This window comes from Schistocerca americana, chromosome 2 (assembly GCF_021461395.2).
Source record: "Schistocerca americana isolate TAMUIC-IGC-003095 chromosome 2, iqSchAmer2.1, whole genome shotgun sequence".
NCBI classification, from domain to species: Eukaryota; Metazoa; Arthropoda; class Insecta; order Orthoptera; family Acrididae; genus Schistocerca; species Schistocerca americana.
This window is the reverse complement of record NC_060120.1, coordinates 410,133,518-410,149,554: the sequence shown is the minus strand read 5'-3', so window position 1 is coordinate 410,149,554 and position 16,037 is coordinate 410,133,518. Positions and strand designations below refer to the sequence as shown.

Below are 16,037 nucleotides of genomic sequence, written 5' to 3'. Positions count from 1 at the left end.
GCCCAGAATGTACATAATTATGAATACAAGCTTAAAGCAAAACCATATCCAATACCTTCAGCCAAAATAACTGTTTTAGAAGAAGAACTTAGTAAAGCAGATCAGTGGGAGGTGGTTGATTGAGCTAATATGACCTACAACAATCCTTTGGTTGTCACAGATAAACAGGATGGATCAACATGAGCAGTTTTGTATGTGAGACACCTCAATAAAATTATGGTAATGGAATGTGACACACCAGAGAATATGTCATAAATCGTGCAAAAATTTAAAGAGGATCAGTACATATCCAGCTGCAACTTAACATACGTTTCTTTGCACTGGCAAAAGAAAGTCAAAGGTACATGGCATTTCTCTTCAGTTGAAACTGTTATCACTATAAGGTTGTGTGTGTGTCAGCGTTTATAAGAACATTGGGCAAAGTCTTGGGAACTCAACTAAACTCAAAACTAAATATTTATGTAGGAGGCCTGCTGATACCTACTGACAATGGGAGGAATAGTTCAGTGCACTAGTTAGGGATGGAATGACTGAAAACTGTGCACTCTGAATTTTAAAAGAAAGGATCAAACTTTTAGGTTGCTGTATATCACAGAAATGAATTGAGGCAGACCCAAAGAAGATAGAAGCAATTGAGGAAGCATCTCCTTCAAAGGATAATTAGCAAGTTACTGTTTGGAATGTGGGAATTCTATCATAAAAATTCATTACTGATCAAGTGCTGAATTATCAAAACTTAATGGCACTATGTAAGAGGAACAGCACCTATATATGGATACCTGAATAGCAGCAAGTGTTTGAGTTAATCAAAAAAATGCCAGCCAATGCTCAAATATTGAACTACAGTGATCTAAGTATCCATTTTGTCTTGCTTTGGACAATAGTAAGCAAGGAATAGGAAGCCATATGTTTCAAGAAATAGAAAAGAAGGAACCAAAGCAACAAGAGAGATTAGGTGAAAAAATGGTTTATTAAGAGAATTTGCTTAGAAGGATGACTTTTGCAGTGTGTTTTATTAGCTTGCTCTATTTGCCAACATAGCTATGGTTATCTGTGAGAATGAAAGGGATGCAGTCACATTAGAACTTGCACAGCATTTATAACCGTCAACCTGATCTGCACACTAGAGACTGTTGAGAATGCGGGATGTCAGTGCTGAAAGCGAGTGGAGTGATTTGTCTACCAAAAGAGAGTGCTACAAGTCGTGGATAAGTGTTGATAAATGTAGAAGTGTGGTTTACGAGTCACAAGCTATGATAAGCCATTTTAACAACTGAAGCTTGGCTGTGTCACAGACTTTTTGTAAACATTAGAGATGATGGTGTACTGAAAGGAACATGATGCGCTAGAATTATGAACTGATATGAATGAATGAGAGTGTTAAGGAGGTGAGACTTAATTCAGTTTCATTAATTTTTCGAAACATATGAATCAGATTGTAATTGATTCTTGTAACTGTAGAAAATTCTAACAAGAATGATTGCATCTTATTAGAATTTTGGTTGCATGGTATAAGATATATTTTCTCTGTCACAAATGATTTGTGTGTATTTTCAGCCATTAACCATATGTGTACTGATAATTGTACATATTTATAATCATTGATGTTCTATTTCAGTGTAAATAAAATTTAATGTATTCTGTAAATATGTTATTATGTTACATGTAACTTTGAGCTATCTAAAAAAATGGCTCTGAGCACTATGGGACTCAACTGCTGTGGTCATAAGTCCCCTAGAACTTAGAACTACTTAAACCTAACTAACCTAAGGACAGCACACAACACCCAGCCATCACGAGGCAGAGAAAATCCCTGACCCCGCCGGGAATCGAACCCGGGAACCCGGGCGTGGGAAGCGAGAACGCTACCACACGACCACGAGATGTGGGCTTTGAGCTATCTAATTTACATGTAAAATATAGTGCTTTTGTCCAGTAGGCAAAACTCTATCCTGGCAAAATTTTGTTGTGGAGTAAGTGACTATTTAAATAAGTTAGTTGATGCTGGATCACAGAGATGTCATGACAGATGGATGAGGGCATGTTTCTTGATTATAGAAAACAGTGGTAATTTCAGGGAAAGGAGGCAGTTTTTCTGTGGTGAAAATCAGAAGGTTTTATATAGAGGGGAGAAATATAATAGTGAACAAAAGGAAGCAGTTTGATTACGAAGAAATGATAGGAACACAGAAGTTGCCAGGAAGCAGTCATTGAAGCACTGTTGAGTGAAACAAATGGTTCAGATGGCTCTAAGCACTATGGGACTTAATATCTGAAGTCACCAGTCCCTTAGACTTAGAACTACTAAAACCTAACTTACCTAAGGACAACACACACATCCATGCCCAAGGCAGGATTTGAAACTGTGACCGTAGCAACAGTGCAGTTCCGGACTGAAGCGCCTAGAACCGCTCGGCCACAGCGGCCAGCAAAGAGTGAAACGCCAAGTTTCGAGGAGAGACGTGTTTTTTGAGATTTCCCACAAAAAAGGGGAGATGCAAGAGGGAAGACTACAAGAAAGAACATAGCAAGTAACAGGATTCAAGACAGCGAACTTTGGATAAATATAGAACAACAGCCAAATCAAGACATTAGGAAGCGTAAGAAAGAACGAATGGTCACCACAAAATGTGAGTATACTGTGACTTCACCAAGACAATATAGTGAATGGCTGCTAGCTTTATTTTGGTTGTGGAGACACTGTGAACTAAAGCGGTATTTCAAATGGTGCTATGAAAAGCAGCAGTTTAGCAATTTCTATTACTGTATTTCGAAAATTAGGACTGTGAACAGACCTATCTGTTGTAGAACCAGTTATTGTGAAGTGCAAGGTACTGGTATCTGAAAAGTGAGAATTTGTAATAAAATCGGTGCCAACCAATTGAAGTAATCATTACTTTTAAAGGCGCTACAGTCTGGAACCGCGCGACCGCTACGGTCGCAGGTTCGAATCCTGCCTCGGGCATGGATGTGTGTGATGTCCTTAGGTTAGTTCGGTTTAAGTAGTTCTAAGTTCTAGGGGACTGATGACCTTAGCAGTTAAGTCCCATAGTGCTCAGAGCCATTTGAACCATTTTTAATCGTTACTTAGGCATCTATTGTTATGCGTAAAACAGTATTTGTATCCCAGTCCCTGAACATCCCACTCACATGTCCCTTTTCTATAACAGTTCTAAACATTCCCATGGCAAATGTACTATGGGATGGCACACAAGAGGAAGGCATGAATTATTTGCATTTTCTAAATTAATTAATTCATTTACAAGATACCACTCCACCATCTTGTTATCTTCCCTTGCACTGGCTAATACGGTAGCTGAAACGCAACGACTCTAGATATGGTCCGCTACAGTGACAACATTCTAGATGTGCCCAAAAAATTATTACAATAATAGGTTTTTGGCCTTGGATATTCTTCTGTTGCTGGTAGATAATTATTTCGCAACAGAACTTAATGTGTATATAAATACAAAAGTCGGAGATTAGAGTCAGCTAACCAAAAAAATAACTGTTAGGCTGAATATATTTTATTTCACTCAACCACAGAGTTTCTTGCGGTTAAGTGTTGCATTCACACTGTTAAAACTGACAGTTCTTCAAACTAATGTGATTACGAAGTGTTGCCTTTGCTCCCTACACCATCTACATGGTTTTGTCTGTGATCTCATGTGCGTGCAGACCTTCAAATATGCTTTATTCAGCTTTTCTGTTGGTTTATGTTCTGATCCCACGCCCTCTCTTCTCTTCCTATCTGTCTGTCTGTTTCCTCCATGCTAGATTTTCACAGCTCATCTCTACCAAGTCATTCTCATGTGACATTACTATTGTTTCATACAGTTCACACATGATTCTATTGTTGTATGTTTGTTGAAATGTTATTCTGCCCACTTTATTCTCCTCACAAAACTGTCTGCATCCTTCCATGGTCTCCTTCTAGATACTGAAATCTTTGCTTCATCTCTATCAATCTTGTCGGTATAGCATGACTTTCTGAGCAGCTTTTGAGAATATGCAGACACATTTCCACCACTGTACCCTGGACCCCATGTAAACTCCATCACTTTATTAGCATGTATTTCAAGTGATCAGAATTTCTCATCAAATTTACGAATAAACTCTTTTGAGGGTTTGGCATTGGTTTTGTAAGTTGTATGCCCAGTCTGACTATCCTCTTTCATCAGTCTGCAGACTGCATCTATTTTCTTCATTTCATTCCAAGCTGTTCATATATTTCTCCATAGTTTGTCCATAAATTCTGCAGGTTGTACGGACATCCGTTTTCTAAATTCTAAATTGTTGTACTTGGCTTTCTCAAAATACCACTCGAAATTCTCATACTGAAATTCCCCACATGATAACATTTCTGAGTCTTGCTAGTATTTGCTGACCTATCTTACTTATTTCCTGTTCTACAACAGTGGATCCTGTAATTTGTTTACCTTCCTCCTGGTTTCCTCATATTTTTCAGTTACCTCCCTCACACTACTCTCCACCGATCTAGCTTGTTCAATAGCCTTTGTTTGCGCCTCTTCTAAATATACACCATTCCTTTCTCAGATGGATTTTCTGCTGTTCATTTACACCCTGACTTTTCTTGTCATATTCCTTTTGTACAGTTTTAGGCTCATATTTTAGACCCAATGCCACTTCAGCAATAGCACTGTCAAGTTTAGTCTGGCCTGCAGCAATCTTATGTTCAATTCGGCTTTTGTTTGCTTGCACTTCTGCTTCTACTTTGTCTTGCCCTGCGTTCATTTCAGCTTCTAGTTTACCCTATCATGCCTGTACTTTAATTTTCAACTCAGCCTAGACAACTTCTATTTTAGTTTCTACCGTAACCAACTCCTCTTATTTACTTTGACCTGATTTCACATCACTCACTTCTGTTTACAGTTCTGTACTATACAAAACAAATACAAAAGCACAAAATTGATATTCATTTAGCATGATGGACCAGCCCTTAGTGTAGTATCTGTAACAGCTGATTGTACTTTCATTTGGAAGTGTCAGTAGCCCTCTTCTCTTCTTTTGCAGTGCTGTTTTGAGTCACCTGTTCAGTCATTTCACCAACAGCAGCCATTTTGATGACTTTTAATTTAAGTTGTACCATGGTAAGCATAAACTGTCCCCTAATCAGTATGCATTACTTGAAGGCTGCTGAACTGGTCAGAAATGGACACTGTTAGCCATGATATTGGCAGTCACCAAATAAAAAGGTGTGTGTGTATGTGTGTGTGTGTGCATGTGTGCGTGTGTGTGCGTGCACGCACATGCGTGTGTGTGCCACTGAATCTTGTTTGAATGACTTTTGAATATCTGCTCTCAATAACATTGCTATGCCCTTTGCTTGCAACAGTTTCACCAAAATAATTCAGCACTAGACTAAAGCCTCTGTTGAACCTATATGCTGCTAGCCTCACACCTTCTCTTGTTTAAGAGAGGTGACAGAACACATTTGTGCAGACATAAACACTCACATAAAAACAGTTCAAATATGAAATGGCAATGATCTTTAAATAATTAATTGGACAGAGAAGTTGTCATCTCTGTTTTTAATCAAATTGCTGTGTGTCAGTATATTTAGTGTATCTTTTACAGTAGAGACATATGAACATATAAATGAATGTGAATTATTATGAAATGAGTGATCTGTGCATAATATGTTAATGAGAACGAGGCTTGCAATGTGAACTGTCTGTTAACTAAATGGCTATGTTTTTCTTGAGTGATAGTACAGAAGTACAAAATTACTATGAATTATTAAAATTACTGGAACACTTAAGTGAAAAATTAAAAATTGGTAGGAAACTGCGATCTGAATTACCTATTACATGGATCAAAGAATAGCAAGTGGATCTAATTATGAAACTATTTGGAAATTAAAACAATAGATGACAAGATGGTGGTGCACTATGTTGTCAGTTAATTAATTTATTTATAAAATCCAATGATTCTTGCACAACTCCTGTGCACCATCCTTTCATACATCTCTCACTGTTGGACTTCTGGAATTATTTGAGAAAAAGACCACCCTGCATAGATAATGGAATTGGACATTTAAATCTCACAACGTCTGCTCCACAGCAGTTTTACAGTGGCCCGACCAATTGTTTAATATCTCGCAATTCGAGTTCACCATCTACAGCTGCCCTAAGAGAAGCAGACTGCTGCCCCTCCCGTCTAATTGCTTCAAAGGCTGCTTGCCAAGAAGCGCCGAGGCCAAAGCCCATATCTCGATTAATAAGATACGTCGACATTCGTACCTCGATTGTCTCCTTAATAACACTATCCTAGAAACAATTAGGTGAGCAGATGACAGGCGTCTTTTTGAAATAGAAATCCCTTAATCTGTCCATGACCACAGCAGATTTATCTTCCTGCCCCAATTTTATGTTGCGTACGTGTTGAGCGTTGTGCGTGGATATACAGCGCTCTGTTTGTCCGACGTAAGATTTTCCACTTTCGCCCGGAATGTGAGACACCTGGTGGCGAAGTCTGAAGATACTTGTCACGCTGCCCACAGGGTTCCTTATTTTGACAGGTGGTCAATATATGGGCTGAACACTGTTTTATAGACAACAATGGGTGCTTAAGCTACAGTTATTTCAATAGTATGGTGTCAATTTTAAATTCTCACTTTCCAGATAACATGCAGTTTGACCCTCACAGTAGCTAGTTCTACAACGGATAGTCCATTTACAGCCCAAATTCTCGCAATACGAGAGATTGCTGAACAGTCATAGTACTGTCTGAATTACTATTGTTGTTCACAGTCTCTCCTCAACCAAAATAAAAATGTTCATTGTTTCATACAGTGTCTTGATGAAGTCACAGTATACTTGCATTCTGTGAAGATGACTGATTCTTTCTCATACTATTGATGCTTGATTCATCTGTTCTTCTGTGTCAATCCTCCACTGAATTATTGCTTTGAACCTTCATTCTTGTTATCTTCTTGATTTTCTTCTCCTCTCGTCATTCCTCTCCTGTTTTAAAGATCTTGAAAAATGGGTTTCATCTCAAAACTTCTGCATACTTCTCAAAATGTCTGTGTTCTTATCCTCTCTCCATAAATAAACTACTTCCTGTGGCTCATAACAATATTTCTTTCCTCTACATAAAATCTTCTCACTTTCACAACAGAGCAAATACCTACCTTTCCTACTACTCCTTTTTTAAATTAAACAACACCTCATCCATCTGTCATTAAAGCACCAAGCCTCAGCACCAACTAACTTCTTCATTTGTCACTTCCTCCTGTACCAAATTTTTCATACATGATTTTCCTGTCGGGCCAAAATACTGTATTTTACCCAGGGTGTTCATTTTAACTGAAGACATTGAAATATCTTGAAAGTTGTATATTGGTTAGAAAAAAGTTATAATTCCAATTTGTTTATCTCAGAGGGGGCCATCCAGTGATACCATATTTGACCCCTCAACCCAGCCCATGTGTGGGTGGCAGGGGGCAACTTTGAAATTTTCAATTGAACCTCAATTTTTTTAATTGTAGATTATGAGTGTATGGCTAAATCTACTTAATTTTCATCTGAATTATCTTCTATGTTTCGCCACAGATGGCACTGTAATTGGAGAAATAGTAATGAGTACACAACTGTAATTTACAAGAAGCTACTCATTGTCCCTTGACTATCCAATGACAGACGGATCCCCACCTCCATGCTGTGAGGGTAGGCCAGTGTTTCATAACTTCTAATTGGAAACCCCATTCACAATGTTGTACTCCTCCAGTACATCAAACAGGGGACTACTCAATGTGCCATTGTGGCCGTGGTTACTCTACTTTTCTATTAGAGTAAGTGTTCAAATGTAGTATTGCCAGCTTCAATATGTTTAGTGATCTTTTTTTCAAATGATTGTACACTGGACAGAAGCCTATCTTCAGGAATATCAGCACAGGCATTTCTGATTCACCTGGGCCATGTCCTCACAGTCTGTTGGAACTTGCTGGTACACCTAAGGATCTTTTAAATATCCCCACAGGAAGAAATCTAGCGGCATCATATCCAGTAACCTTGTGGGCCAATTAATAGGGTCACCTCTACTGACATACTGACCAGTGTAAACACAGTTTAATACGTCCTGTGCTTCAGCTAAGTAATGCGCTTGGCAACCATCATGCTGAAACCACATAGATTGTTGAACATCTAGTTCCTTTTCCACAAACGTCCTATATTTGTGTCCATTCAACATGCCACTGAGGAAAGATGGACCTATGAGTTTGTTCCCCATGATGCCACACCACATGTTAACCAACAGTCGGTTGTGAGCTCTGCAACATCCATGTACTAATTTATGTTTACGTGACAAACCCTATTTTTAGGGCTATATTTTAATTTTGACAAATGGATCTATGCAGACATTTGTAAAAACGGCGATAATACATCAGTCCATACTAATGTAAAATTGCCACCTTCTGAAGAAGACAAATTTAAATTTGTTGAAACCTAGGTAAAGAATTCTTTATCCATTGCAACTGGTCGGCTGTTTATAATTTTATTACGTGGAACCGTTGCTGTTGTGCAGCTATGTTTAAAATACTGAAATGCTGCATTAGTATCATAATGTTTAGAGCCACTATCTCTTCTGTGGCTGCACAATACAAGAGCTCCTGTTGCAGTGCACTGCTTGTTATGGTACATCATAGTTCACAGTGGCATGTAGAGTAGTCCCCTGTTCAATATCTCAGAAGAATACAATGTTATGAATGGGATTTCAAATTAGGATTAACGAAATACTGGCCTGTCCTACCCTCACAGCATGGAGATGGGGTCCCATGTGCCATTGGATATTCAAGGGTTGTCGAGTACCATGTCATAAATTGGTCATAAATTATGATTTTGTATGCACTTGTGTTACTCTGATTACAGCACCATCTGTGGCAAAATGAAGAAATAATTCAGCCATAACATATGTACATTTTGCAGTAAAATCATAATATGCAATAAAAAATGGGGGTTTCCATTGGTGATTTCAAAGTTGTTCCCTGCCACCCACCCACAGGTTGGGGTGGGGAGTTGAGTGTGATATTATTGGATGTCCCCCTCTGAGACAAAGAAATTGGAATCATAACTTTTTTTGACCTGATTTGTAGTTTTCAACATATTTCAGTGTCTTCAATGAAAATGAACACCCTGTATATAAATTACATACCAGTATTGTCGAAGTTAAACAGAGCAAAACAGTGTATTTATAGAAAACACTAAATTTCTCACACTTAAATAAGAAAATTAATGGTTATGAATATTTACAAATATCTGTAAATATGTAGTTAATCATTAAAAATATGTAGTTTTTATTGTATCAGAGAAAATTACCTGTTGTACAGGGAGAAGAGTTACTGGCCATACTGATGATTTGACAATGTGTCTTCAGTAGTCCTTCGGTAGCTCAGTCAGTGGGATACTTGGCCAATAAAGGCAAAGCTGTCAGGTTTGAATCCCAGTCCACCAAACAGTTTTTATCTGCCAGGAAGTTTCAAATGAGTGCTCCATCTGTCCCAGAGTGAAAATTCATTGTGAAAACCATGGATTTTATTCCTCAGTGTCATGCCACATGTCCCTTATTGCTGTCATTGGTTTCCAAAAGTTCCTCTCCTTGCTCATTCTATGGAGAATTTCCTCATTTCTTATCTCTTTTACCTAAATTACAACATCCTTCCATTGCACTGCATCTCCAGTTCTTCAGTCCTCCTCTTTCTGGCTTTCATAAGCTATGATTAGATACTGAAACAAAGATGGTTGTATCATTCTTACCTGTGTTGACATGGAGTAACATCTTTCTTCAGCTGATGCCCTTGTGTGAGGTTACTTCTAAAACACCAGATTTCCTTTACTCATTGTGCCATTTACTTCATACTTTTGACATGCAGTACACCTATTCTTTTGTGCCACAAAGATGTCCCAGACTATTGTGTATGGAACTCCTTCTGTTGCAAATACACTATCTCATTAAAAGTATCCAGTCATGAATTAGTGGACATTAATATGGGTTATGTCCACCCTTCACCTTTAGCAGAGCTTCAACTCTGCTGGGACACTGTGGAGGAACAGCAGCCCATCCTCCATCTGGAGCCGAAACCGGAGAAGGTGTTGATCTTGGATGCTTCGGTCTGGAGCAAGTTGATGTTCTAATACATCCCATGGGTGTTCCATTGGGTTCATGTCAGGACATTGGCAAGCCAGTCGATTTCTGGGTGTTATTATCCACAAATCATTGCCTTTATGACAGGGTGCATTGTCATGCTGGTATAGACAATTGTTCCTCTACAGCACAGTACGTAATGCTGTATAGAATATATTCATGTCCTTGCATTTAACCTTTTCTTAAGTGCAATAAGATGGCCACACACTAAGCATGAAAAACACCCCCACACCTAACACCTCCTCCTCCATACATTGTTGTTGGCACTGAAATGATGGCAGATAACATTCTCCAGATGTTTGTCAATCCCAAACCCTTCTTTTGGATCGCATCAGCATGTAGCATGACTTGTCATTCCAAATCACTCATTTCAAGTCATGCACTGTTCAGTGGCATTGCTCTTTACACCACTTTAAGCATCTGGCTACAGAAATTTGTGGCTATAATGAGTTGTTCGACCATTGTACACCATCCTCTCTAACTCCCCATGCACGGTCATTGTGTAAGTTGGCTGCTGATAGCACTTTGGAACCTACAAGTGATTCCTGTCATTGATTTCATGCAGTTTTTTACAACCCCCTCTGTAATGTTCAACAGTACATATCTGTCAGTACATAAGGTCTACCTGTCCTTGGTTTACTTGTGGTTGTTCCTTCACATTTCCACTTCACGATGACATTACCAATAGCTTTAGAAGGGTTGAAATGTCATGATGGATTTGTTACTCAGGTGATATCCAATGACTAGTCCATGTTCAAAGTTACAGAGCTCTCCTGACAGACCTATTCTGCTGTTACTCCTTCTCTGTTGACAATACAATACTCCCAGCCTCCTTTCATACTGGTGAATTCACATCTCATGCTATGTAGCGGCCAATTCTGCATTACATAGGAGTGTCCTTATACTTTTGATCAGATAGTTTATATTGAACAAGGCTCATATCATTGGGTGAGTTGTGGTTGACAGGTTTATCACAGGATTTTAAAGAGAGTGTCCACAACTAATGGTTACACTGTGCCTTTCAATCAGTATGCATTTATTCTTGCAAGTGCTCTGATTTGAGGCACTATGATCAGTGCCACGTGGGAGATGACTGTTTGTGCATGTCCACAGCACATCGAAATTGTTTATTGTGTTTGAGCATCTTTCCCTGGCCATCAAATATAGTGCTCTGTGACTGCTGCAAGAGCTGATTGATGGAAGGTTAGACTGTGGGCAGTCATTGGCATTTAGAAAATTATGTTTATTTGCCAGCTCTATGCATTCTGATGCTCTGGCAACCTCTGCTGGATCAATGACAACACCTTTCACCACTTTTATATCCTGCATGATACTTACACAAAACATTTGATATATGGATAAACAGTGAATCCCACAAAGCAGTGCTTGATTTGAAGTTCACAAATCCACATACATTGGTGAACATTAAATGCCATGAATTTGTGGAAATATTTAGTTAGTACAAGCTCAAATAGGGGGACAAGCTACTTCAAGTTGAAATTTGGAATGCATACTGTCTGTAGATGAAAGTCAAGCCCATTGTGAGTGCAGCACTGAGAGTCCACATGATGTCCAAGTTGATGTCTAAAAGCAAGACAAAGTTATCAAGTACTACTATTGTGGCATTCATAGATGTATGTGAACTGAACAAGGTCTGCTGTGTTTGCAGCTTTATTGGGACCAAGATATGTGCCTTGTGTAATTGTTAACTCTGACAAACTCTGCTAGCCTTACAGGTGGAGTGAAACACCCTTTAATACAGCTTATGATCTATTTTGGCTTTCACTGTGTGGCACAAATTTGAATGCCTCTGCTTTCAAATTGCTGCTTGTCTGGGTTATAAAACTAACACTGTTGCATGATATGTGGATCACTTTAACAGTTGTCAGTAAGTTTCAGCTTCAGTGAGAAGATTGTTTTCAGATATGCTCAAAGTAATGCTGATAATAAAAACTCTGCTACGACTGTAAACATTCCATTTTTTGTAATGTTCTTGGACAATGAAACTGCTTTCATCTAGTAGATGAATCATGTACTATTTTATTCCAGAGACACCTCAGTGGAGGACAACTACTACATGTATCTGATTGACATAATTATCCATGAATAAATAATTATTTTAAGAAAGTTAAATGTTGAGCAAACTAACAGCTTTTACTCTTACAGGTTTGGTATGAAGCAGTCACTCAAGCATTTTTTTCACTAGGAGTATCATTTGGAACAATTATCATGTATTCCTCATATAATGGCTTTAGCCATAACATTCATAGGTAAGTTCCACATATAGTTTAAATTGTCAATTTGTTATGAACTTCAGTAAACTGCCAGACAGAATACCACAGAAAAGTATCCAGGCTACTGCCTCACATGTGCTACATCTTGAACTTTAAACTGAGGTACTGGAAGGATGGCAAGAACAATGCCTTAGGCCATTGTAGATTTTTTTGTTTTGTTTTTTTGTTTTGTTTTTATGTTTCTGCTGCTCAAATTTGTGATTATCAGCGTACTTACAAATACTTTACATGATGAATATGGTTAAATTATATAAAATAGAGACATGCAAAAGCTAGGTAACATCATGCTTGCTTCCTCCCACTCTTCCACATTCATGTACACAGTCATCCTCAAACACATGAAACCAAAAACTTTTAATACAGTCCTTGTTTTAAGATTTATTTTAAAAATTCTAACACAAGACTGGAACAATTTATAGTCTGGCTGATCAGTTGCATGATAATAGGGTGAGCCTGTGATTCTCTACACACAGTGAAACAGGAAATAGCAATTCGGGTAAAACAGATTGGTTTACTCATACAGATAGTAATATGTTTAGGACTATGTGCACACAGTTATGCAGTATTGTTAAAGCACTAGAAATAACATGTCCTTGACATAAAATAATGTGTAGTTTTGAAAGTTGCATTCATCATATTCCAATTTCAGTGAACTAGATTTTACGTATTACACTCTGGCACAAGAGTTATTTACATATTTTGTTCTGCAATGTGCATTACTATAGAGCAGCAGTGAGGACAGAGATGTTTAGCTTTACAATGTTTATAAAGCACACAAAACTATTTAGGGTGCTAAGCAAAACACTTGGACAACTAGAACACACCTAAAAGTTTCATGGCTATTTGTTTGAGTTCAGTTTGTAAGCAATAAAACTAGAGTTCTTCCTTAGAAAATATTGGGGGATTCTGGAAACTGTTTTCATCAGTCAAACATGCCTCCATTATGACTTGTCTTTGTTTCCTGAGTGGAGCTTCAACCACCATCTTCAAAAAAACCTTGAAATTATTGCATGTTCTCCAGTTCCCTAAAATTTCTCTAAAACTAAAATCTTATTTCAGAAGTTCATCCATACATATAATATTCATCATTAAATTCTGACTCAATTAAGTACCAACACCGATTCAACAAAGGGGTGTTGTGGAAACACTATGTCAGATAGTCTCAAATGACAGACTTACTGAAATGGCATTTTGCAGAATGGCCTTTCACAAGAAGTCTAATGAAGAAATTCAGAAATATTTTATATGATTTGTCTCATATCCTTTATCTCTGTTTGATGAAATCGGTATTGATACACGAAAAACAAGAATATCTGTTTTATGGTTTGTTCATTACTATTAAAGGGCCAGTTGATTTTGAAAAGGCTAAGTTCATAATATTTGAAGGTCTTCTTTTACATAGAGTGGCATGGGAGAAAAGAGAAGTCTTTCCACCAATAATTATAATTATGTACAATACAATGAGAGATAGTATGACAAATTGGAGAGGAGTACTAAATCATCTGAACAGCTGTGCAAAGGAACGAAAAGACTGTGTCAACTGTCACATTTGATGAGTAAATGTCAGTGAACATGGCAATGGCAGTATTTCTTTCAAACAGACAAAAAAAAACATCATGTCATCTCTTTATTGAGTCAAGGTCTTCGAGATGAACAGTTCACTGGTCAGCAGGCTACTGAGGATGCAGATACTATGATTATGGCTATTGCTATTGATGTGCTCAGCACTCTGATTGCATGGTAGACAGATTGTTGTCGTAGATGAATTAAGTGAGTGTGATATAACTTCATCAGTTTTCAGAAAAGTAAAATTGAAATTACACTAACATTATAGACAAACATGAACCTACAGAACAAGTACAGGTATTCAGCAAACCCCATGGTACTGCAGGCAATGTTGATGAGGCAGGAAAAAAGTTCGTAGCTGCCTTCAGTTCTGAATATGTGATGAATCACTAAGTATGCTGTGCTATGAATTTTTTGAAAAATATTAGAAAGAAATCATTTGATCTTGCTTCTCTTCCTCTTACTGAAGCAGCTGACTGCTTGACAGCATTCCCTGAAGACTTGTTTGCAAGTGAAAACGTGGTGAAACAATTAACTGGATCCACTGCAGTAGGGCTGGAAGACCTCAGAATTGAATCTCCTGTCATTTGCCACTTATAAAGAAGCAGCACCAAAAAGCCACATTCTGCACACATTGCCTTGCTGGTTGCTTATGCAGGTAAAATGACAGTAAGTGTATTTGTATTTACAAACTATGCAAAGGTCACTCTTGTATCAATGATCAAAGTGATGGACTCATTTTTAGTAGAGTTAATTTTGACATAGTTTGTTATGTCACAATGGAAGATGAAGAAAAGATAGCCCTTTATGGGATTAAATATGGAAGAAATAAAGTTACTCCAAACATTTGATAAAGAGGAATTTTGAATGAATGAAGAAAGCTGCTGTAATTTCACATTAATTTTGTTAATCTAAACAAAAAACATTGAATGAGTTGAATACACTCTCATGACTGCATGGCTGGATGTGAGTGGGACAACTCAACATGCAATCATACCTGGTGATGAGTCTCAAGCTCTGCAGGACTACAGCAGAGTTATATAATGTAGGTAAAATCTGCATTGCATTGTAGCTATAGGATTTTTTGTAGTCCTATATTAGTACAGAATAAACAATATATTGTTTTTTTTATTTGTAACATAACTTATCTACTTATGACTTTAGTATCATTGAGTTTTGTCCGTTTATTTTTTGTAAGCTTATCCCTCTACACATTACACTATAATGTTTTATATATGGCTAAAAAGTTCACTTTCAAAAGCAAAGGGAGGATCGTAATTGGGTAACCAATGTCTTGGCATACTGAAGCCTGCAAGTGTAGCCAGTGAGATTGGTCACAGTTGCTCCTCAAATGTGTTCCTTGTCAACGGTATAGCATCTTTGGACTTTCTAGAAACCATATTTGGTGCTCTACAGCTTGACCCTAGGACCCTTTCTTTTAAATCCATATAGTTTACATATTGTAGAGACAAAGGGTTTTCGGTAAAAGTTGCAGTGATTAACTGAGAGAAAAACTGAAAAAAGTGAGATAATTTCAATGTGAAGTTTTGAAAATAAGACGATGGCAATGGACGTTCCATTTGGAAATTAAGTAAACTCTGATTTTCAGATTAATCATAATGGAAGCATGCTTGAGTGATGAAATCAATTTTGAGATGTCCACCAATTTTTTGAAAGCATCCCCATTTCTATACTTAGTTTTACATTCCCGACACATTGTCCAGTTACAAGTAATGTGAAGAAAAATTGTGATTCTCTTCAGCATTTACAAGAGCATCCAGCACAGCATAAATGCAGCCCAGAAAATATTATAAGAGATATTGGAGGTAAATAAATGTTTCACTGAGAATTTGAGGTGGCACAGAAAAGCATGCCATGGCCTATCTGGTAAAAGTGAGCACTCATAAAAGCAGAAGATCCCATTACAGATTCAGGTTTAACACAAATGTTTAGTGAGCACATAGTTATCACTGTAATAGATGTTCAGCATTAATGAATCATTTTGAATACTTC

The 16,037-nt window shown here is 37.7% G+C and overlaps 1 protein-coding gene across 1 annotated transcript in view; it reads left to right on the top strand.

Moving 5' to 3' along the window:
- Positions 1–16,037, top strand: part of LOC124595352 (sodium-dependent nutrient amino acid transporter 1-like) — a 117,863-nt gene that overhangs the window by 59,657 nt on the left and 42,169 nt on the right. Inside the window, exon 6 of the mRNA XM_047134067.1 lies at positions 12,331–12,434. Coding sequence (XP_046990023.1) covers positions 12,331–12,434 — 104 coding nt within the window. The remainder of the gene's footprint in view (positions 1–12,330; positions 12,435–16,037) is intronic.